The 23,326-nt window shown below is 41.0% G+C and overlaps 1 protein-coding gene across 1 annotated transcript in view; it reads right to left on the bottom strand.

Annotated features, from left to right (window-relative positions):
- Window positions 1–11,178: 11,178 nt before the first annotated feature.
- Window positions 11,179–23,326, bottom strand: part of LOC309578215 (uncharacterized protein) — a 53,019-nt gene continuing 40,871 nt past the window's right edge. Inside the window, exons 13-18 of the mRNA XM_082290638.1 lie at window positions 22,711–22,774; window positions 18,477–18,698; window positions 17,540–17,757; window positions 16,040–16,729; window positions 15,154–15,376; window positions 11,179–14,428 (exon numbers count right to left, since the gene is read on the bottom strand). Of these exons, the coding sequence (XP_082146764.1) occupies window positions 14,291–14,428; window positions 15,154–15,376; window positions 16,040–16,729; window positions 17,540–17,757; window positions 18,477–18,698; window positions 22,711–22,774 (1,555 nt within the window). The 3' untranslated portion in view covers window positions 11,179–14,290. The remainder of the gene's footprint in view (window positions 14,429–15,153; window positions 15,377–16,039; window positions 16,730–17,539; window positions 17,758–18,476; window positions 18,699–22,710; window positions 22,775–23,326) is intronic.

Here is a 23,326-nt window from a genome sequence, read left to right as displayed (position 1 = left end):
ATATGTACCTTTAAAGATGTTAGAAAGGAGGATAGTGTCATAATTTGATAATGGCTTTGTATCTTAAAACTTTAACAGTTCAATAATGCAGTAAAGACTACTTTTTACAGGATGTTATTTAAACCATTTTTGGTGTGTGTGTGCAAGGTTTTCCAGTTATTGAGTATTCATTTATTTACATTTTAATTATTATTCTACTGACAAATAAAGTTTAGCAAAAAAAATCCTTTTAGAAAAACATCTAAACAACATAATGAAAGGAATCTTTGTAGAAGAATAGGATGTTGTTTAAAATTAAAAGACCACTTAGAAAACCAAAATATCTTAAGAGTTCATTTGAGCAGGCACAGAATATGCTTTCTTCCTCTGCTCTATTTATTTTCAGTATTAACAATTCTAAACAGTAAAAATTAAGCCAATTTCCAAACAGAAAATCATGGGAACTGGCTGATTTATTTATTTATTTGTAAACATAGGAAGCATTGGATTCTTTCTAAGTGACAGAATTTTAAAAATAATTTACCTTTAGGGCTGATGTCCCAGATTTCAGGCATAGAAACTCAGCTTACACAACTGAACCCAAGATTTTCATGTATGATTGATTCAGGTGATAGAGTGTTAAAGAAAAAAGCAACAACAACAAAACAAACAAAACTGCCCCCAAACCCTATTGAATATTTTAATGTTCCCAGTAAAATAATGGGCATCGACACCATTGTGGTTCTAATGGGATGACATTTTCAAGTAACAGTCAAGAAACCAGAACACTGCAGTTTGAACTAACGATTCTGACTTTTTAAATTTTCCTACTGAAATCAGAATTTCAGTAAGAAGTGGATCATGGCTCTCTAAGACAGGCCACCAAAGATAAGCCCACATGTGAGCATGCAGAGCCTAAACCAGATTTGTCTTGACGTTTAAACGTGTCTCCATGCTAAACTCAACTAAAGATTTTCTGAGATAAACGATTTACTATTTGTTGTTAAAAATACTGTGCTGAACTCAGAAATGTCATGTTGTGGATGATATAACAGTAACGTAATAATGTTATAGTAAGACAATACACTCCTAAAATGTAATAGTAGCAACAACACTGGCATTTTCTGTCCTTTAAATTTTTCAAAACAGGGCTCATTTCTTCTTACCGTACATTGCTGACAGGATAATAGCAACACAGTGCTGACAATACAACAATAACGCCTTCCCGGCCAAGGGTGGGCCGGGCGCCCTCAGCGCTCGGCTGTGGAACCCCAGGCCATGGAGGCCGGGCCGGCGCTGCTCCCGCCGCACAGCCCAGGAAAACACGGTGTATTTCCACGGCCACCGGCATGTGTGAGGACTTCATGGAACACGAGCAGATTTAACCCTCTTTTCGAGAGTACACATTCACAGCCTTTGCCGAACTAGGCTCTAAAACACGATTTCTTCTTCTCTTTTTTTTTCATCATCCCCTTACAATTAACAGATGTGAAGGCAAACTTGGCATGTACAGACGACTTAATTTTTTTTTCCCTTTGAATAACCTGGTTATATCCAGTTTCCGCAGCAATTGTAAGAGTGTTTACATTGCGGGTCCTTCCCCCCCCCCCCCCCCCCCCCCCCCTTCATTTCCCTCTTTTAATAATAGAAAGCAGACGTGGCTGCCCGGTGCCCTCAGGAGGCCGCGCAGAGGAGGGCGCTGCCGGCTCCGCGTGGCCGCTCGGGCGCGCAAGAGGCGCTGCGCGGGGTTATTTATTTTGTTCATATCTGCAGACCCCCAGGGCCCCATTCCGCCCTCCCTGGCTGCGCTCCAGGCCCAGGCTGTCAGCCAGGGAGAGTACAATATCTCCAGGCTATGGCCCATTTAAAGTTTTTCCTCAGCTCTCACCGAACTTCTCGCAGCTCAGGGGGAGGCCACGCCATCTCCTCCCGCGTGGAGCAGCCCCGGACCCGCCGCCAGCCCGGCCGCCGCTCCGGTTCCCGTCACCCCGGGCTGTGCCGCCCCTCACAGACAATCCCCGAGCTGAGGTCCTCTCCACAGCCCCAGTCCGGGGTGACTTGCAGGGCGCAACTCCCACTTTGTGTGCTTCCCGTCTTCTGAAGCTCCGTAAGGAGGTCTGATATTTAATTAAAGTATCATGACAAAACTAGATATTTAATTACATGATGATATCAGCTTGACAGAACATCATAGATCCACAGAAAATTGTGTTAGAGTTGGAGTTAAGCTGTTAGTCAGAAGCTACAAACAGGCCAACTGTATTCCTCAAGCAATGGGAACAGATACAGGATCAGGCAAGGCTGTCAATAAAAATCTCAAAAGATGTTTTCAAACCTCTTAGTTTTCAAACGTTATCATGCTTGGTTACTCTACTGACATGAGGTTACACTACCTAGCACATTGCTCATTAGCAGGTCTTCATTAACCCAAGCAGAGCTTGCACTAATGAGATTCCATTGCTACGATTGCCCTGTCAAGCCAGGCAGGGTTCTAGGGTGCTGCCTGCTGCCACACTGGTATCTCATGGCATTACAGTAGGAGTGCACTAATTATAGAAAACACTAGTTATAATTTTCAAACCCTAAAACAAGTCCCAAACAAGGCCATTTTTGTGGGCAGGAAAAAAAGAAAAATTAGTTTCTCTCTACCTTAGGGTTTAAATGGCAGCCTTGAAACATTGGCACAACGACAAAAGCCACAAAATGCCTTGTATGGCACAGCTCTGCAATGGGGAACAGGGTGGTCACAGAGGGGACATCAGCTCTTCAGACAGAAGCACAGATTGAGACTTTCCTGAGGACATAGCTCAATCAATCATCATCTGGGTTGAAGCACCTAGTCCAACCACAAACAAAGCACTACTGGACAGGTGAAACAAATGGCAACACTGATTCAGACTGATCACATGAGTCTCAGTTGTTCCAGCTGTTCGGAAAAACACTGCTCTCCTGACAGGCTGTGTGCCAGGTTGAGTATTGTCCTTACACAGGTGGCAAAGAATCATAAAGGCAGCATAACCATCACTCTGGGGCTGCTCCAGCTAAATCGAAAACAGGAGTAAGTTGTGTATCCACACAGTATCCTGGTTTAACTAGTACTGTTGGGTGATCCTGTATTATACAGCACATGTATTAATAATAGAAAACCATAACCTAGCAAAACATTTCCTGCTGCAGTGATAGGCTGTAAGGAGGTCTCCTGGCTCTCCATGGGCTAGACATGGCCCCATGGTCCTTGATCAAAGCCCGTGTACAATGTATTTAAATGCTATTTGATCCAGGGGAGTCCTGTGACATATAGCACTCCTACAAACATCCTCTTATACTACTACCACAGATATCCATCTCACTGCACTGTCCAGGCAACAAAGTATGGATTTCATATCAAGTTTTGTGATAAAGTGTAATCCGACTCTCATGTCTCCTCTACTCCACTAGTAAAGCTATTTACTTAGACATCAGTTTAGCAAGGAACATAAGTATAGGCTAGGTTTAAGAATGAGTGCCATGCTGTCCTTCCTTACACATCTGGAAAAGGTGTCTTGGGTTTTTATCCTAAGCTCTACATCACTGATTCTTAGAGCCTCCAAATATTTTGGAGCTATCCTTTCTTACACACTAATGCACAAAAAAGAGCACACCAAGTCCTTTGGAGCACTTCCCTTCAAAGCTGTGGCAGAGTTATGGACAACATACACAAGTTAGACAGATGTGACACAGACTGAAATACAAACTGCTGCTCTCTCCAGACCTATGAAACTTTATCTCTTATCTCCCTGTTTTTAAAGATAGGAAAAGTGCAGTTCAGGTGACAGTATCCCACAGACCCATTCCACTAGGAAAAGCACAGTCTGATCTCTGAGGAGAGGGAGCCCCTATTCTAGGAAGAAGTGTGTGATACCTCATAAGACAGGCATAATGGATGAAATATGACATGGTGCTTCACCAATTACCTTTATGCTAAAAGCCAAACACAATTGATAACCCTGAGAACTGCTTGCAAGATAGAGAACAGAGCTCTTCTCAACATCTGGCTAATATACCTGACTTGTACTCTTTTTTCAGGAAGATTCTGATAACCTTATAACAACATATGCTCTTTGCTGGGTTGGTTTTGGTTTCGGTTGTGGGGTTTGATTGCTTGTTTTAAACAAAGTGCTATTTATAAAGTAGTAAGTGATAACTTTACCATCTAATGAAATATTTACTTTTTCTACATCTTGCTTTCTTTTAATTTAAAAAATTTCTCTGCATATAAGTATGTGGCACATGAGCACAAAAGTCAGCTTGTAATGTATGTACTACCTAGAAGTTTTTTATCTTTGGATATCTACAAAACTTAAGAATGATTTAGGAAATAAAAATACCTAAATAGATAAATGAGTTAGCATTCTAAATGTACGTGTCAAGTGTCTCAACAGCCATTAAGTACAAACCTATAAACTTCATTTCCTCTCTACCGTATGGTAGTTTGAGTTAAATGAAGGGTCAAGACAGAGCTTGAACTCTTTCACCTGTAGACAAAGCACCAAAAGAATGCATAAAGAGAATTTTCATCTGCTACAAATGATTTGAAGCTAATTTTATTACTGTTTTTTATCAGCGTTTTTCATTATTGGGAATAAGTAATCAGTGTTGGAACAGGGCAGAGCTGATAAGCAAAGCATTTACCCATACTGCCCCATCCTTTTAGCAAGATCAGAAAACAAAACCGGAGGAAGAATTCAGAACTGTCAGTGTATTTCAGATTCAAGATCTGATGAGCAATTTCCCTTAAATTCCATGAGAGTTAAGATGTCCAAACCACACCCTCAGGTTTTAACTATGAATACAACTGCAAAGAGTGGCTGCCCTGTAAGAGGGGAATGCTGCAGTCATGGCATGGGCAGCACACACACAGCAGCAGCACATCCCCACATCACAATTATCCATTTACCCCTTCAGTGCAGAGCTGTTTTCTGCAGTCAGTGCTCTGTGAGCACCTGCAGATGAGAACTGAACACTTTCCCATGGGAGATCATTCAACAGATAATTCCTCTGTTACAAGATCTGCTTAATATTCACAACCTACATTTTCCCCTTAGATTTATCCATTCCACTTTATTCCCTGTCCTTCCTCAAGTGCACCTCTCTGAGTTATAAACCTCTAAATAATTTGTCTTCCTCCTCTGTGTTCCTGTAACAATGAGTAGATTGCACTTTCTGAACTATAACACTACAAATTTCTGGTGCATAGTTTTAGCAATAAAGAATTAGGTATTCTAATAAATACAAGGATAAAATTAAGGAAAATTAACTACTAAGCTATAGATCAATGAGCAAGAGGTGAAACTGCCAAAGAGATGCTCTTATTAGATTATCAAACTCAAGGTTGATTTATGGCTTTCACTGTGCTTCCTTATCCATCACGTTTATAGTGTGTAGAAAGGGTTACATAGCACAAATTGCCTTGTTTTAATTAACAGTGAAATTTTGGATAGCATGGCTACCCTGATCTGAGTCTAGGTTACTTTTTTTGTTTTCAAAATATGAAAGCAGAAAACATATTTTATTAATTTGGGAGAGCTGTAACAGAACCAAATACAATACACTTGTCAGCCCACAACTTTCTAACATGCCTATGATTTGCCCAGAAATGACAAGCTGTGGAGTAGCCCTGCTGAAAGGGCTCTGAGGGTCTTGGTAAAGAGCAAGCTGCTTGAGCCAGCAGTGTACCTGTTCAGCTTGGAGAAGGGGAGACCTCAAGGGGATTGAACAGCTTCCTCCAGTACCTACATGGTCATCATCAAAAGAGAGAGCCAGGCATAAGCTGAAACAAGAGAGGCTTTGTTCCCAGCCTCACAGGAGGACAGTCATACTTGGAAACAGATTATCCTGAGAGATTGCATGGTCTCCATCCTTGGAGGTTTCCAAAACCAGTCTGGATTAAGGCCCTGAGCAATATCATCTGGCCTCAGAACTGACTGCTTTGTGCAGAAGCCTGGCCAGGAGCTCTCCTGAGGTCCCTTCTAACCTGAACTGCCACACGAGCCCAGTCTGATGCAGGAACAACTTTGTCAGCTAGCACAAGAGAGACTTTCTGAATTGTACTCAACATGTCTGCCTCTCCCACCTCTGAAAGGGATGATGACCTGTAGTTCAGACTAGCACAGTAGTCCCCTAAAACTTTCTTAATCCAGTGGTATAGCACAACTCAGCCAGTGACTCAATAATGTTGGCAGCCAGCTTACACTTGTGCTCCTGCTAGTGACAGCCAGGGTAGGGAACTGCAGAAATGTGCTGATGTTGACAGGCTGGGCTGTGGGGAAGCATAAATTAAACTGAAAGTGGAAATTGAAGATTACTAAATCCTGAATACGCTATAGAAGAATTCTTCATTTTGTCCAGGGCACCCAGCAACAAAGGTACAGATCATCTCAAAAAAATTTTTTTTTTTTTTCACTGCATGAATGGAGTAGTTTTAATAATATGTGGAAATAACTGTTCAACCTCAGAGACATGATTCACTCCTCCCAAAGTAAGTGGTTTTGCAATTATAGCCCACAGTAGAGGCTTCTCTAAGGAATATAGAGAAAAACCAAAAACTGAGCATGCTTTTGCTAGCCATTGACTCATCACAGTTGTAATACCAGGATCAGATCTGGACTACAAACAGTATTTCATTCAGTCTTGTCGCTTCATTGCTACCTTTTTAAAATACTTCGGTGGATAAAAATACCTCTTCACTGTTTGTAAGGGATACCACATTCTTAGCACTATCACATTACCAAAAGTAAAAAAGATAAAGAAAGCATCTTTCAAATATTGAGAATAACTTTTAAAAATTATTATTTATCATTTTCTTTTCAGCACAATTTAAATGTTATCATAGCTGGAATGAAGTACAGTGCACTGCCAGGAATTTCAGAAAAGGCCCTTCCACCCCAGGAAAAGTTCAGTTGCATTCTACTTTAATGGCTTCTGGCAAGCTTGCACTATTGTTTTTGTACAAACAGAAGTAAGTTTGATACAAATAAAAAATGGAACTTTACGTGAATGAAGCAAACATCAAATTCCTTAATCTTCAAAAGAAACTGTATCCCTGAATAATTAACTATGATATATTTATAAAACTAGAATAATTGAAAACAGAATTCTAAGTTGATTCATGTGGACTGCGCTGAAATATTTATTATTGCAAGTCCAGAAGATCTGTCTGGGTTTTGTCACTGGAAATGTCTAAACTCAGTGTCCAGATGTTTATTTAAGTTGCTCCCACATAGTTCTAATGTCAATTACTAGGGGTTATCAGAGAGCATCACTGTGTATCTTCCTTGACTAATATTCTCATTTCTTCTGCATCTTTGATGTTTTCTTTCATTAAAATTCCTGGCTCACAGCCACAAAAATCTGCCGTGCAGGCAAAAAAACTGGTCTGCAGACATGACACATGAAGATGCCCAATGTCTGTGCAAGGATAATATTTATCATCAGCTATCATTTAAGCAGTACTATAATCAGTACAATGCCAACTTAAAGCAGTTCTGAGAAAGACATGTGAAACCAAGGAACAGGAACTTCTAATCAATATGAAAAAACCTGTGTCAGTAAAGAAAATATTATTACATATAAGAAAAGTTTTGTGAATCCGTGTGGCTTGGGTTGGGTTTTGTTTTTTTTCCCATAAGGCAAAAGCAGGGGGAAAGTCAATGACAAAGTAATTTCACACATAATTACAAATGGAATTGATGGATCTGTAACTCTGGAAACCAGAATTACATCAAGACTTTTATAGTAACCAGGAGACAACACAGACCACTCGTAACAGTGACTTAAACAGAAAGAGCTTATCACAGTCGCTGAAGGTTTCATACATTCAAATACAAATAATAGCCAGGTTATATATATATATATATAAACATGAGCTAGGTTATCTGTTACCCAAAATCAGGGGGTTCATTTTGCTGTAGGCAAATTCTGGAAGATTCATTTTCAAAGATTTGTAAGAAAACAGAAGAAAATAAACATTAATTCAATATAAGTGGAAGTAGAGCCATAAGATGACTGAAGAAGAGGGCCAATGCTATTTCATGTTTTCAAGTTAGTACCCAGGTACTAACACCAGGTTCCTCTCTTGGTGAGGAATTTTAGTTCTCATTGATCTGTAAGAGACAGGCACCTTGCAACTTCAATGGAAAAGTGCCTAAATAACTTGGAAATGTAACGCTCATTGACTATGTAATTTACTCTCCCTACACTGTCAGTTTGGGAAGGTGTATCCACCTACCAGGCAAAGCCCTAATAGCTGAGCATTCAGCCTTGCAGAGAGTCATTCTCCCTCACTAAGATCTCCTACAAATGGTGTCATTGCACCTCCAGATTCAGTTGTGATTCTGCAGGGCAAGCTTTGTCACAGTATTTGTGCCCAGTGCAGCACAAGTTGGGCAGTGTAGATGACAGCTTCAATTCAGAGATGGGTGCAGGAGATCTCGTGCTGTTACAGCCAGAGCTGCAGTACTCCCACCACTGTCTGACTACTCGCTGAGTAAATTTAATGTATATGTTACTGCAATCAAATAACAAGTGAGAAAACATTTTTCAGGAAAAAAAAATGAAAAAATACAGAAATGTTACAACTGAAATTTCTATTCACAAGTGTACAAAGAGTATTTCCTATCAAGTGCTCAGCTTCGGAGACTTGGCAAACCTTGGACTGCAACCACTTGCCACATTTATATCACTGTCTTGATCTAATAAGCAAGTACATTAATACCAGCTGTGTGGAGAGAGGCAGGAAATAGGAATATGTTCATTAAGCATTATGGCTCCACTCATATCAGTCATGATTTCAGTGGAGATCTGCCAATTCATGCATGACACAATTATGGTCCCCAATATCAAACCTGAAAGAAAAGCAATGAGGGTGTCAATACAAATTCTTACAAATTTTCCTGTCAAGAAATCTCTTAAACTTACTGCTGGAGGACACATACACTCATGTTTAGGTGATTAGAAGTGAAACGCTTATCTCAATGATTCTAGCAAGTTGAAAATCAATTTGCTTCCCACACACATTTCACTGTGCTCATTTGTGTCTCCTCACATCCAGTAACTGATTCACAGCTCTTATTCACAAATTCCCTTGCACACAGATTAAACAAAACACAGAGCCGATATCCCAGTTCAACAGCACTTGCAAATAAATGTTCCTAGAGGAATCCAACTTTGACTTCAATTCAGTATTACAGTGAAGCTTTCATGCTTCACCAAATCAACGGGCAATTTAGTAAAAGCTTAATAACCAAATGATCAGAACAGTTGCTTTAAACAAGAGATGACTAAATGCTTCTAAAGCTTTGCATACGTAATAATAATTACAGCATGGATTTACAAAGGAGTCAAATGCAGTTGTGCATTCATATCCCATGAAAAGTGAGTGTGATTGTAAAATGTTTGGGCTGCAGTCAGCTAACGTTTGCCCACAACAGTGGCAGCAGTGACCTAGCACTGCAGAGAATGAGAATAAAACACAATCATTAGCTGACTGAAAAAGAAAAAAATACCACAACAAAATAAATGTTTTCACACAGCTGTGTTTTCTACTTCCCTTTCCCTCCCAGAACGTGGGAGTTCACAACCTAAACCCAAACATTAGGAGACCAGGAAATCTCAATGGTCATCTCCACACATACCACCCTAAAAGCAGTGAATTTGCGAAAAAACCTGTAAACCACAAACTAAGGGAAAATACAAGGCCACAACATGCAACACCTATACCCGGAAAAATTTGCGCTTACAAAATAGTTTGGAGAAATTATGCTTCTTTCTTATACTGCTCTGAAAAAGAAGCAGGGCTGGGAGAGCTGAGAAAAGCTACCTTTTCCTACAGTAGAGTCCCCAGGGTAGGGCACACTTTCTTCCAACACAGGACTCTCTCAGCTTGTCCTCTTTATGCCTTTCATTTTCATTTGTGATAAAAGGCTGGTTGCAATCCCCCTGGCCCAAGGACATTCCTTGCAGGCACTAATTTGCTATAGGCAGAGAATGAGCCAGACACCACCCAAACTATGCCAGAAATGTTCTGAACTGGGTCCTACTACAGATAATTTTCACTGGCAAAACCCAGCATGGCACATGACTGAGGTTCCAGGCTCCTGGATCCAGAGAGCTGGCCCTGCAATGGAGCCGTGCAAAGAAACAAACCAGCAGCCACATCCACACCTCCAATTCGGGCTGCTCAGGACTGACCTCCGGGAGGCTGCTAAAGGCTGCCAGCTTGTGGTGTGTCTGCGAGTTCCACACAGAAACCCCGAAACTATTGCCTGGGGCTGCTCATGGACCATGACCAGCTTTTGCCGTGGCTTCCCACTCAGCTTTTGATTCATCAATCAGTAGCACCTGGGTATGGTTTTCCCCGACTCCTGATACTGTATCCCTGTGGCAGATTCAGAAATTCCACAGCACAGAGCCACAGTTTACACATTCTCTCCATTTGCCACTCCCATTTCCTCCACACAGGAGCTCACAGCTTACTGTCACCGACTTTTTTCTGATCACGTGGCCCTTAGTAGTCCACAAACCATCAGACAGAAAACTACTAACTCTGAAATACAGGAAAGGCTTCTGTGTCTTTTCTACTCTTAGTTATTCTTAAAGTCTGACAAAAATAATTGGAGTACAGCAGCATTTAGGCTTTTCTTCTTTCAAATAGTTCCTAAATACTTAGCATAAATTTTTAGGTGGCTAAATCCTCTAGATGATGTTATCACCATAGCTGGCAAACCAGACTGCATGTTCTCTCCCTCAGGAAAAGTTAAAGCTGCTGCACAGAAAATCTGTTACAGGGCTTTTCTTCTGTGCAGTTTGGGCATCAGGTACTTCCAGCAATGCAGAAATCAAGGGACTACAGCTGGTGCTGCACAGATCTCTGCCTCACATACTATAGCTCTCTGACTCACAGGACACATTTAAGCTCTGTCTCTGTGCCATCTCTCAGACCTGCAAGATTGGCCAGCTTTAGGTCTCACAGGTCTTTTCTCACCATTTGCATTCCTAGTTTTCTTACCCAATATAGCCATTGTTTCCTAGCTCCATCTCCGTGTTTTCCTTGTGAAGCACTGAAGCAAAAGAGATCCAATTTTCCTCTAAATTTTACATGGTCAAAACAAAACATTATTCACACGAGCAACTTCAAAAATATATTATCCATTCTTTATTTTTACTGTGTTAACAGCCCATTCCAATATAACAGTCCATTCTCAGAACAGAGACCAAGCTCCTCAACTCTCAATATACATTTTGAAATGATCTGGAACTGGGGAACAGTGAAATACACAACAGCAACACCATAATCAGAAACTTTTTCAGTATGACTATACTATTTAATGATTAATCCTTTTATTATCTAACAAATCCTTTCGTGATCCTCTTGTACTCTAACCTTTCACAAACTTCTGGATTGCACATCCACCTTAACACAGGATTCTTTTTAAACCTGACTTTGCTTTCTTATCATCCACAGAATCCTAATTCAAAGTGCCTACCTGTGCTCAGAAGCAACAGCCCCCACGAAAGCTTCTAGATTTTACAAACTTTAAAATAACTTAAAATTCATACCTTTAGCTTAGTTTTGTATTCACACAAGACTCTCCTCCACAAGAACTCCCCAAAACTGCACTGAACAGCTGCTAATTGTTTAACAAATACGTAATGCATTTCACCTGTTACCACAGTGATTTCCACCCCACCTTATCTCCTTTTAAAGGTGAAGTTTACCCATTTTAGGGATTATTTTGGCAAAGGCCCAACATGTTGAATGCTATCAAAATAAAGATCAAGAAAACTGCCTCTGCTTTACAGAGTTTAGAGAGCAAAATTATGTGTTAATAGCACAAGGAAAGAGTTGGTTTAGTTAGCAGAAGTGGGTGGTCAGCAGAAGCCTAGGTAGAGGTAAATTTAAGTACTCTAGAAAACAAATCCCTAACTGTGAAGCTTTGTGTAAGCCTTTAGCACAGAAAAGCCAGCATGGAGAAAACACACACAGCATCTTACAGAAGTGTGACAGCAGAGTCAGTAAGGATAAGGGCAATGATCCTAACCAGGGGAAGAGATGCAAACAGCCTGGAAGTGGTAATTTATGTTTCATGAAACAGCAAAGGGAAAGGCAATACAATTCTGAGGCTGCTTGTCCTTGAGCAGCACAGACTGCAATAATGGGAGGGCTGGTGACGAGATGCAGCTGGACAAGCAGGTGGTAGCATGGAAAGCATTGATCTGAGAGATGAGCTGCATCCACAAGAGGAGATCACTCCTCTGGCCTGTGAGTCAGAGCCACACACTGAACAGAAATAGAATCAACTGAGATCAACTGGGTTGTCAGCATGGATGCTGAGGGATGAATGTGAATGGCTGAAAACAAGCCAAAGAATTGTGCTGACAAAGGCAAGTGATGGTGAGAAGCTGGGAGGATGAAGAAGGAGCATAGACAAGAGAGGAGGTAAAAAATCCCCAAGTATGAAAAGAAGGTGGAAAGGTGAGAAGGCCTGGAAATGACAAACATCTGCAGAGTCTGAAACCAAAACAGGAAATAAGGAAAGCCTCAGGAGAGCTGTCATGGCAAAGACACAAAGATGTTGAGGTCTCTGAGATATTCAAGGGACTGAGGCACATAAGAGGTGCCAGGTGTACAGCTGGTATTTAGATGGAGCTCCAGAGAGCAAGATAAGATAGCAGTGGCAGGAGGATGCATGACACAGGGCAGGAGTTAGACACACACACACACAGAGCAACGTGTCATATGAAAGGGAATGGGGGTACAGGGAGGCAGAATATGGATTTGGTTTAGTGACAGCAAGTAAACCTAATACAGAAAAGGGAAGAGCTGATGAGAAGCCAATGAACAATGAGAACAAGAAGGCTGCAAGAGGAAAGGGTACAGGAAAGAGCAAGAGATGACCTAGTCAAAAAATATCACAATTAGCTTAGCAGCAGTTCCACCTGTCCAACTGCAGGGCCAGGGTATGGACTGTGCCACAGGGACTGCCCAGGAGGGCTTGTGGAGCATTTGGGAGAGAGTTACTGCCTGCTAGGAAGGTGCTACATGCACTCAAGAAGTGGCAGAGAGCTTCCTCCCCCATTTTCATCCCGTGCAGCTTTTTAAATGACTTGCAGCTGGAGAAGCCTTGGTTTCCAAAGACATCATTCCTGCAGGAACATGTACACAACCAGGGACAGCTGTGGCAACATCTTGCAAAACAGGTGTTGCCAGGCTATACAAGGAATCTCTGAGGTTTGTTTTTAAGAACTGAATTCAAACTAGGCTTGGAAAATCCTAGTCCACAGTGAAATATCATTGTGAGATACTTGCCAGGTGTGTTCCTTATCTTTCCAAATTCATACTATTATTCATGGTCTTGTAAGGAAGGTTGCTTTTTGTCTTCAAGTTAACAGCCAAAACTTAAAAATACACAGAACACTTTCTCTGAGAAAACCAGAGGGTGGATCTCTTAATTTACAGTACTGGACTATGAAAAAATAGTACTCCAAAGTATGAAAGCAGTGTACAAAAATAAGGAAAAACATAAAAATCTTTAATAAAAATAGTAAAGTCTTCAGATTAACTTGATCTCTTGATGTGCTTTGCCATAATAACCAAAAATCAAACAGCAGTCCCTTAAAGCCCAAATGGAATTTGAGTTACAAAATAACTTTAAATTCTTCCCTATTTACAACATAAGGGCAGCAAGTGTTATTTTAAGGTGCAGGCTCAGAAACAAGTTCTCATGTGGTAAGAAGCTACTTTACAGCCTAAAGATCAGATATTTATTGTAAATTTCTGAGCAGGTATTTTCACCATATGGTAAAAGCAAGGTAATATTAAATAGGTAAAAGAAGTATCTCACATTTATACAAGACAAGAGCTGTCATACATGTGAACAGTTCACAGGAACCTCAGCTTACTTTATGGACACGTTTTGTGCCAAAGCCCTTTGCAATCACATTACTGCACAGAAGAAACCTTCTCTTGTAGCTGACCCATCATAGCCTGTAAAAGTGTATTAAAGAGCTCACTTTATTAAAGCTGAGAACTGTGGGGCATTCCACAAGGACTGGCTGCCCCAAGTGCTCAAAGAACAGTCCCCAAATAAGACTGATAAATATATGTCACATGTATATTTATGATGTCTACACTGAACCCTTCCTGGAGCTGTCATGTGAAAATTTTAAGAAAAAACTGACTAGATCAAGCATTCTCAATATTCGGGTTTGGGTTTTAAGAAGTACTGCATAAAGATCAGTCACATGGCTCATCCTCAGATACCCTTTCATGTATTCAGTCTTCTGCTGAAAAATAATCTTCATCTCTCACTTCTCTGTACTGCATTGAGGCCTCCCCCTCTGGTTCAAACCTGAGCATTTTTATATTCAGTCTCTCTGCAAGCTTCTGTGCTGCAAGCTTGGCTTGCATTTCCTATGTAAGGAAAAAAAGGACACAGGTTAAAAAAAGTGTTCATTTGTCATTTTCATGAATAAACTAATATACTAAAGTATAAACTGGACATCATACTACCAGTAATTCTAAAGAGGGCTTAATTAAAAGTTTTAGTAACTAGCAAAGAAATTTCAGGTTTCTTTTCACACTTACACATAATTATGCTATTAATATTTGATTCTTTTTAGTAAGAGTTGAAATTCCCCCTGTAGCAGCCCCCACCCATGATACACTAATGTCAGTTTTAACAGAACACTTCTACAATAGTGTCTAATTTAAACATTAGCCTGACACTACCTGGAAAGTCAAAATCCATTACAAGAGATTTTGAAGAACCTCAGAACTTGGATTCTTCAGACACAGCAGAAATAAAGGCAAATGCAGATACTTGCATATTTTAACATAACAAATACTGCTAGGCCTTCATTTATGCAAGGCACAAAAACTCTTTAATGAAGAGTGAAGAAAGTGCAATAAGTTCAGCATATCAACACACACAGATTTTGTTTAATGTAGAACTAATACTTTCAGAGGCCAATAATACATTCTTTAATTATATCATTAAAAGAATCAAATACAAGACGAAGTGCCTTTCCTCAAAGTCTGCCCATCTCAAATCACCATCATGAAAAGATCCCTTTATGTTTTCTTTTTTAGGAGTGATCCTGATTATATAATTTTCAGACCAAACTGTAAATTCATACCTCATAAGCTTCTTTTTGCTGTATCTGAATTGCTATGGATTCCTCTATGGATAACAGCTTAGCGGGGGAGTGGTGAAGTGGTGGCAGTCGAGCTGCTGTGATGTCATCCAAATGTTTCTTATCTCTGAGTCGTCTTTCTTCTGGAGGAACTAGAGAGCCAAATCCCCCAGGTGATTGACTGGATGAGGAACCATGAGATGATACACTCTGCTCTCCTGATAATCTGGGAGACATAAAACACCTAAGTTGTGACCCAAATTTGCATCACAAGGTTGAACAACTCCAGTTCCAAAACTTACTTTTAACACGTAAGAGTGGAAAATAAATCTGAAGTGCTACAAAAACACAGACAAATAAAAAGTAAGCAGCACTCAGAAAAACTAGAACTATTTCTCTGCAGAGAGACAATATCACAAGCTCCTCCTGACAGTGAACCAAGCTGGTTTGCTGATTTATTAGCAAACTGAAGTAGCAATGCTTTGGGGGTCACACAAGGTACAAACTGCTACTGCTACCAGAACAATGTGAACTGTAATTTTCCTAAAAGTGTAGAAAAAGCAAAAGGCTGCCAGCTGTTAAAGTTCTACATGTTTTAGAACTGATCCAAAATTTTTGCCAATTGTTTAGTAGTTTTGCACCTTAAGCTATGAAATTCTATGAAGATTCATGACAATTGTTTTAATGGGTAGTATGAGACCACTGCTCAGTACTGCGATTCTGTGGCATTTAAAACTAAAGAGCCAACATATGAACCTCGTGTGTCATGAGACTTTAAATCTCTTTAATCATCACTAGAACATAAAGCCATCATGCTTGCTCTGTACCATTTCCAATTTTATGCACTTCAAGTATCTCACAAAAGGTTTTTCTATTTCATAATACTTACACATTTGTTTTAAATTTGGGTTTTTTTATGACTGGATTCTTGGCTCTAGCCTCTAGAACTTCAATATAATGTGGTGTCTTGGGATGCTGGTTTCCAAATACATTGCATTTATGTTTTGCCACGTCCTGCTCTTTTTCCAATATTTTTTCACTGTTTTCCCCATCTGCAATTGTAACTCTTTGAAAGGCATCAACCAAGGCATCTTTACTACTGTCCAAAGCAGTTGTACTTTCTGTATCATCCTCAGTATTGCTCTGAGAGACCTGCTGATCATTGTTCAGATGACTGCTTGTGGCTGGCTTGGAGACAACTTCACAAAAACAATTCTGATCCTTTGTAATAGTCTTTACTTTATCACTCTGAGTCCTTTGATTTTCCAAAGCTGTATTTGTGGCATCTTCCTCAATACATTCTGCCTCCTCCCTTTCAGCAGAAACATCAGAAATATCTTTAATATTAGAGTTTTCATTAAAGACTGAGGAATCTGCACTGTTCACTGTGTCCTCATTTAGGACAACTTCCTGTTTGTTTGTACTAATCTCCTCCTGTTTTGCCTGAAACTCCAACCTGACAGCAGATAACAACTCAGCTGTCCTGGCAAGCTCTTCCTCTTGGAAAATGGCAAGCTTCAGCTTTTCAGCAAAATCAGAAATCTTCTTACCCTTATCTGGAAGCCTAGCAATGAATTTCCTGAAACAAACAAAAAACAAACAAAATTATTATAAACAATCTTATTTCAATCTGAGATACAGAAGTGTTTTATTAGAATAGCTAATGGAGCCGCTTTCACATTGTAACATCAGCTTCTTATTTACATACTAAACTTCTGAAACACGGCAAGATGCAAAGCACTTGCAGCACAGCAGTAACTATGTGTTGTCAGTGAAATATACAAGTCATGAAATGGTTTGGGTGGGAAGGGACCTTAGAGATCATCTCGTTCCACTCCCTGCCATGGGCAGGGACACCTTCCACCAGACCAGGTTGCTCAGAGCCCATCCAACCCTGAACACTTCCAGGGAGGGGCAGCCACAGCTTCTGTTCCAGTGCCTCACCATTCTCACAGGGAAAAATTCCTTCCTTCTGTATCTAATCTAAACCTACTCTCTTTCAATTTGAACCCAATCCCTCCTTGTCCGCCACTACATGCTCTTGTAAATAGTTTTGCCCCATCTTTCCTGTAAGTTCCCCTCAAGTTCTGGAAGGCCGCAATTAGGTTACCCCAAAGCCTTCTCCTTTCCAGGCTGAACAATCCCAATTCTCTCAGCCCTTCCTCACAGGACAGGTGTCCATCCCTGTGCCCACAGACTGCAGAGCCACACGGCTGCTGAGCGCTGCCCCGCATCCCCGCTGGAGCTCCGGGGGTACCCGCGGCCTCGCCGGCCCCCGCAGGCGCTGAACGACAGCAAGCGATTCGTCCTCTGCCGCCTGCGCGGGGACGGGCGAAGCCGGCGGTAAGCCCGGCCCGCTCCTCTGCGCCCGCGCTCCGGCAGCCCTCACCGGTCAGCCAGCAGCCGCTCCTGCCGCCTCAGCATCTCGCGGAGCTCGGGCAGCGCCCGCCCGCGCAGCCCCGGAGCCGCCGCCATGGGCACCCGGCAGCGCCCCGCGGGCCGCCATCTTGCCGGAAGCGACGGCACGGCGGCAGGGCCGGACTTGCTCGGAACGCGAACGCCGAAAAGGATCCTGCAGCCCGTCCGCCGAGCGGCGGCGGCAGAGCCCTAAGGGGCGGCCGGCGTGTGGGAGCGGGGGCCACTCACCCCCGCGCTGGGCACTCGGCCTGATCCTACGAGAATTGCAACAACAGCTGGGAAAGCTACGTTTTGTGTTCTGTATGGCACGTGTGACACGTACGGAGTAGCAGCTGAAAGGCTGTGCGTTTGGGACCAATTTTACACCTTTTAGCAACTTTTTGGGGCAGCACCACAGCAGACTCTGACTGTTCCCCCTCCCCAGACACCAATTTGGTATTCTATCAAAGTTTTTCGACATCTTTTGTCTGTGGAAATTATTAAGCAAAGTCTAAACCCAATTTTTTTTCTCAAAATTCTGGAAATTTCTGCTATCATTTTTGGTCAATGCACAACTTTAACATACAGGGGGTTCATCTTTCCTTGCCTGTGTTATGCTACATTTACTATATTTTATTTTAAAATTTAGGTACTTTATCTTGTGAAATACGAATCTTTCAGTGGATATGCTCCAGCCACATTTTTAAGTGGATCGTTAGCAAAACTTTACTGCAGGGTCACACTTGCCTGACGCGCTGCCCGTTCGTGTCACTGCAGGCAGGTCCGGCTGCATGGGGCTCCACAAAGGCCACAGCATCCCAGAAACAATTCAGAACTGCGGACTGTGGCATAGCACTGGCTCCAGACCACCTGAACTGGCACACGCACCCTCAGTGAGCCTCTCCGTGTGGCAGCAGTGCGGTCATTACTGAATGGTGGTTGCCCGGGGGTAGCTGGCAGCTTTTTAAAGTTGATGCCAGTGGAGGTTTCTCGATCTGAGCAGTAGTGAGAGGCACATTTCTCAGGGACTGTTGAAGCCGTTGTTCTATGAGCAGGACGGAGGCAGGGCCAAGCCGGAGGGACTGGCGAAGGAAGTGCTCTGAAATGTCCACTGCCCCTTTGCTTGCACAGCTGGATGACCGAAGGAAAGGCTGCGGGCCAGGGGAAATGAGATCAATCAAGTAGGCAGCTACCCATGGAAAAAATACCACAGTCAGGGTGAGAAAAGGGATTTCCTCTTCCCTGAACTTTTAGGCAAAACTCCCCAAGGGATTTTCCACAGATGATCCAGGTAGTGCATAACAGACAGGGAAATGATCTCCAACTTTTCTTTTGAAAATATTCACATACTTTGAGTTGTAAACGGCTCCTGTGTCCTTCTTTTCTTGTGCTCCTTCCATGTTGTGCTTAAGGTAGGGCTGGAAGGGCTCTGGTCTCTCAAGCACTTTTCTTTTATACATGCAAATAGCCCCAGGTGCTGAACAGGAATGAAATAAAATATAAGTGGGATGAAACTCCCAGCATGTACATCTCCATTCTGTGGAGCAGGGATTTCCTGTGCAGAATTACTGATTTAATGCACGGAGAACTTACTTCTCATCTTTCCATATGTAAAACTTTTCAGATGTCAAATATTTAAAGCTATCTGAAAAGCATCAATATCCAGCTCCCAAAATCCCATGTTGTAGGTTCAGCACCAAGCACTGCTGATCTCAACAAGATTGTATCAGGGCTTGTTGACAATCTGAACTGAATACACATATATAGGGAAGCATGATTTGAGTAAAAAACTTGACATTCTTCCTCTGAGCATTGCAAACCTGTAACACTGTGATTGTCATGTTTGCATGACCTCTTCTTTAATTGACATGTAGATTGCTTTATTGTTATAGTCTTAAAAATTAATCTCTATTATCAATAAGTGGATATAAACTGTAAATAAAGATGGGCCACAGCCATCCCAGTCTCATCCCGCTGAAGCGTGGAGAACATCATCCCAGATGGATTCAGATGTTATCTGGAGGATCTGAAGCTGTTGGGGATTTTTGTAAGAGCTGTGCTGCCCAGTTCTTGTTTATCCTGTGCAACTGAATAGGTTTTTTTTTCATGAAAGAGTTCATCTACTTTTGTTACTTGGCTTTGAGAAGGTCTTTAGCAAGGGAGTGCCTTCCTGTTCTCAAGAGCCCGTCTGCCAAAGGAAACACCGACGAGAACATCGGGCCTCCACAGGAGCCGCCTTCCATTCCCACATGTTTTGAACAAACAAGGTTGTGAACAGTATGAGCTTGCAACGTTTTAAGGTAGGTTTATTTCTAAATGACTGTTGACGCAACAGAACAACAAGTTTAAATACAGTATTTATTGCAGTTTATCCTTTTCATGTCCTACATACCAGATGTATTAAAAGCATACAATGTAATACATTATTTATACGGCATATATGAAAAGTGTATCCCAAAATACTTTCCAGAGTATCTGGAATAAATCACAAAAAATACTTGTCATGGTACAAATGTAGTCATACAATTGACTTACATTTAGTACTTTCTGGGACCTTTCTATATGGCTTTTATTGCTGTTTACAGAAATTTTACTAGTTTCTAATGTTATAGTACTAATTACTCAGTCTCAAATTGAGAAAATTTGTACAGAAGTGTTACAGTCTTTTCAGTCAGATTTTTTATTATCTGTGCTAATTTACATTACTGCTCATTTGACTGGAAAGCTCTACATTTTCATGTAACACCATTACATACATACAGTTCTTTTCCTAGTCTTCACAGTTACCAAATTTAAAGCAGTAGTCAAATCAAATGATGGTCATCCAGCTCACTGCATGTCAAAATTCGCTTAAAATACAGCTTAGACTTCAGTCCTTACTTGGTTTTTTAAAAAATACCATATTTCATTAAACAGTCAAGACAGAATTTACACAAAAAACCTTTACAGTGAAAACTTAAGGCCTTGCTGCATTCCTGGTAAAGGCTTGAGCAGATTATCAAAATGTTGCAAGTCTCAGAGTTAAAACAGCTTGCAGCATTTTCAGGAGATCCTCAGGAGCATATTAAAAGTAGAGAGAACTTCCTTTGAGTCTGTGTCAAAACAACATTTTGATACTTATCCTGCCCACTCCTACCATTCATTGAGCACTTCACAGTCATCAGGTTTTGTTTTCTGAATTCTGGCCAAAATCAGAGGGATGAGGGATTTTCCCTTATTTAATCTTGCCAGTCAATGTCTTTTACAACAACATGCATTTCCTTTTATCTAAAAATACCACCTTCATCCATTTATCTTAAGTTTAAAGGTAATTTTCACAAACCATGCCGCAGAATTCAAGTCCTGAATTACAGAGGGACTATTTGGGCACAAAAATGCTAAAAGACATTCTGTAAGACCTAAAGCTGTATCCCTAATGGACATTAATATACCTGTGGGGATTAGTTTTTAGTGTCTTTCTCTTCCAAAACAGATACTGTCTGTTTAATATTTGCTGTTGTCAGCCACTAGATGGAGATAAGATTTCACAGGTACAAAGCTTATCCTTGAAATCAGATTGAGTCGTTACTCATCTTGTGGGTTCAATATGAGGTAAATATTATTATTTAAAATACAACTTTAGTTATGTGTACTTGATTTGAATAGAAAGGACTGAATTGCATTAGGCTGGAGATAAAAGCCCCGTTTGTGAACCTCCTGGGATTGACACTGCATGCAAGAACAATACTGATGATACAAAACCTAAGTTGTTTGTTTTCTGTTGCAGTTAATTAATACAAAAAGGTCCTTCATCCATGTTAACAGAATTACAATAAAATATTCCTGATTAATTTTAAGTTCACTAAGAGTGGAAGATCAAAACAAGATGTAAATAATACCGTATATGTATATTTAAATTAGTTCAGTACTAGATACAATCAATCCTGCTGCTACTTTGAAGCCAAAAATAAGATTTTAAGTGCTTTGGACAAAAAAATAGTACTCAAACCCCAAAATCCTGATTCAGGATTGCTATTGCTGTTGGAATTTCAAGGACTGCTGCAGGTTGCAGTAGGCAAAATTTTGTTTAATGAAAACTCCTTCCTCAAATGGAAAAGTAAATAAATAAAGTGTCAGGGATGTTCCCACACAGTTACTACTGAATGTATCACCCATGGTCGCTCTATCCCACGACTGAGAAAGTGCAAACCAGGGCCTCAGTCCAACAAAGCAAATTCCATTATAATCTGCTCTGTGCCTTACTATTTTGAGCAGCAAACACTATATTCATCTGCATGTGCTGAGGGAATTGTTTCAAACAGCCCACTTCATCTCTCCCTCCCAACCAAACAGTGCTGGGTACAAGAGAGTTACTCCCAGGTGAAGAAAGCCCTCAACTGTACCAGGTCTCTGTGACAGGTGTGATCCACCCCAGTCTGAACAGATTCAGAGCTTCCACACTAATTCCCTCTGCCAGCACAGCTTCAGATACTGCTTCCAGTAGTAGTGACAACAGAATATATTAAAGCTTTGGTACACAACCAAATTACAACACAATTGAAGAAAAAAACCAACTGTACAGCTATACAAGTCCTTCTTACAGGCATTTGAAATGACTATTGCATTAGACAGCTTCTAAAGAAGCAGTATTGCCTGACTGCTGCTTCACTCAGCCTGCTGCTTCCCTATTCCCTCACAGGTAACATCGTAGTAACTTCAGGTATGAAGTTACTAAAGAGCTGCTTTCAGGATAAATTTAGCAAGACTCCATGCTGCTGTTCTTCTCTATGAATGCATAAAAATTCATCTAACTAAGCTGCGAAGGCGCAAGATACCTGCTCCTATTTAGAAAGCTCGATGAGTTGAATGCTCAGGATGTACTGGGTTTTGTGCTAAATTCCAGCACTCTCTTGAACGGGGTGTATGTCCTCACCGGCCTTGGACTTTCAGGGGATCTGTTCTCAGTGCTTGTGCTGTTCAGGAGACAAGAGAAATCTTACAGAGTTAAGGTTAGAGTATCACACAGCTGGGCTCACAATGCCATGGCAATGAACTTGTGCCCTTGTGTTGATAGTGTCAGGCTAAAATTAAACTAGTCAGTGTATTTGGTATGTTCCGTATTTCTTTTCTATAATGCCACAAAGAACATTTGATAAAAACTGTGGCAGATACTGTCAGATTTACAGGCTGGCATTTGCTGGAGCTCATAGTAGAATGTCCAGCAATAAAGTTATTAGGACTAAGGATCCTGCAACAAAAAAAGATAGCAATATTGCATTTAAGAACACAATTAATCATTGAGAGTAATTCTATGAAATCTAAACTGCACAGAAGTGCATTCCTGCACAGAGATAAATCTCAAAAATAAGAAAATATCAGATAAGTAGGGGCTGTGCTTACATACAGAGGGGCCCGAGAGAGAGCAACAAAGATAAGTTTCTGTTGACAATCTGAGTGAAAAACTGTATTTAAGGTTTCAAAACACATGCCATTAAAATATGCTCTAGGCTGAACTCCGAAATGAGTGTATTTTTAAATTATGAAGGAAATTTTAGTTTGCTTACTGATTTCATCTACTAATTTACATTCCTCAAACGAAATGATTCAGTTTGCAGGGCAGTTACAATGAACAAGTTTACTTGTTGGTAATAAAAGTAATGTGAAGTGGTCCTCGTTATCTTACTGGTTTCTTCCTGTTTAGCCCTTCCCTGTGGTGACTTGTGGCGAAGACTGAAATGCCAGTGCAGAGTCCTGCTCCCAGCGCTCAGTGCCCTGCTGCAGGCTCAGGGCAGAGAGAGCT

The sequence above is a fragment of the Coloeus monedula genome (genome assembly GCF_965178545.1).
Source record: "Coloeus monedula genome assembly, chromosome: 14".
NCBI classification, from domain to species: domain Eukaryota; kingdom Metazoa; phylum Chordata; class Aves; order Passeriformes; family Corvidae; genus Coloeus; species Coloeus monedula.
Note: the sequence above shows the minus strand (reverse complement) of the source record. Positions and strands in the feature narration are given on the sequence as shown.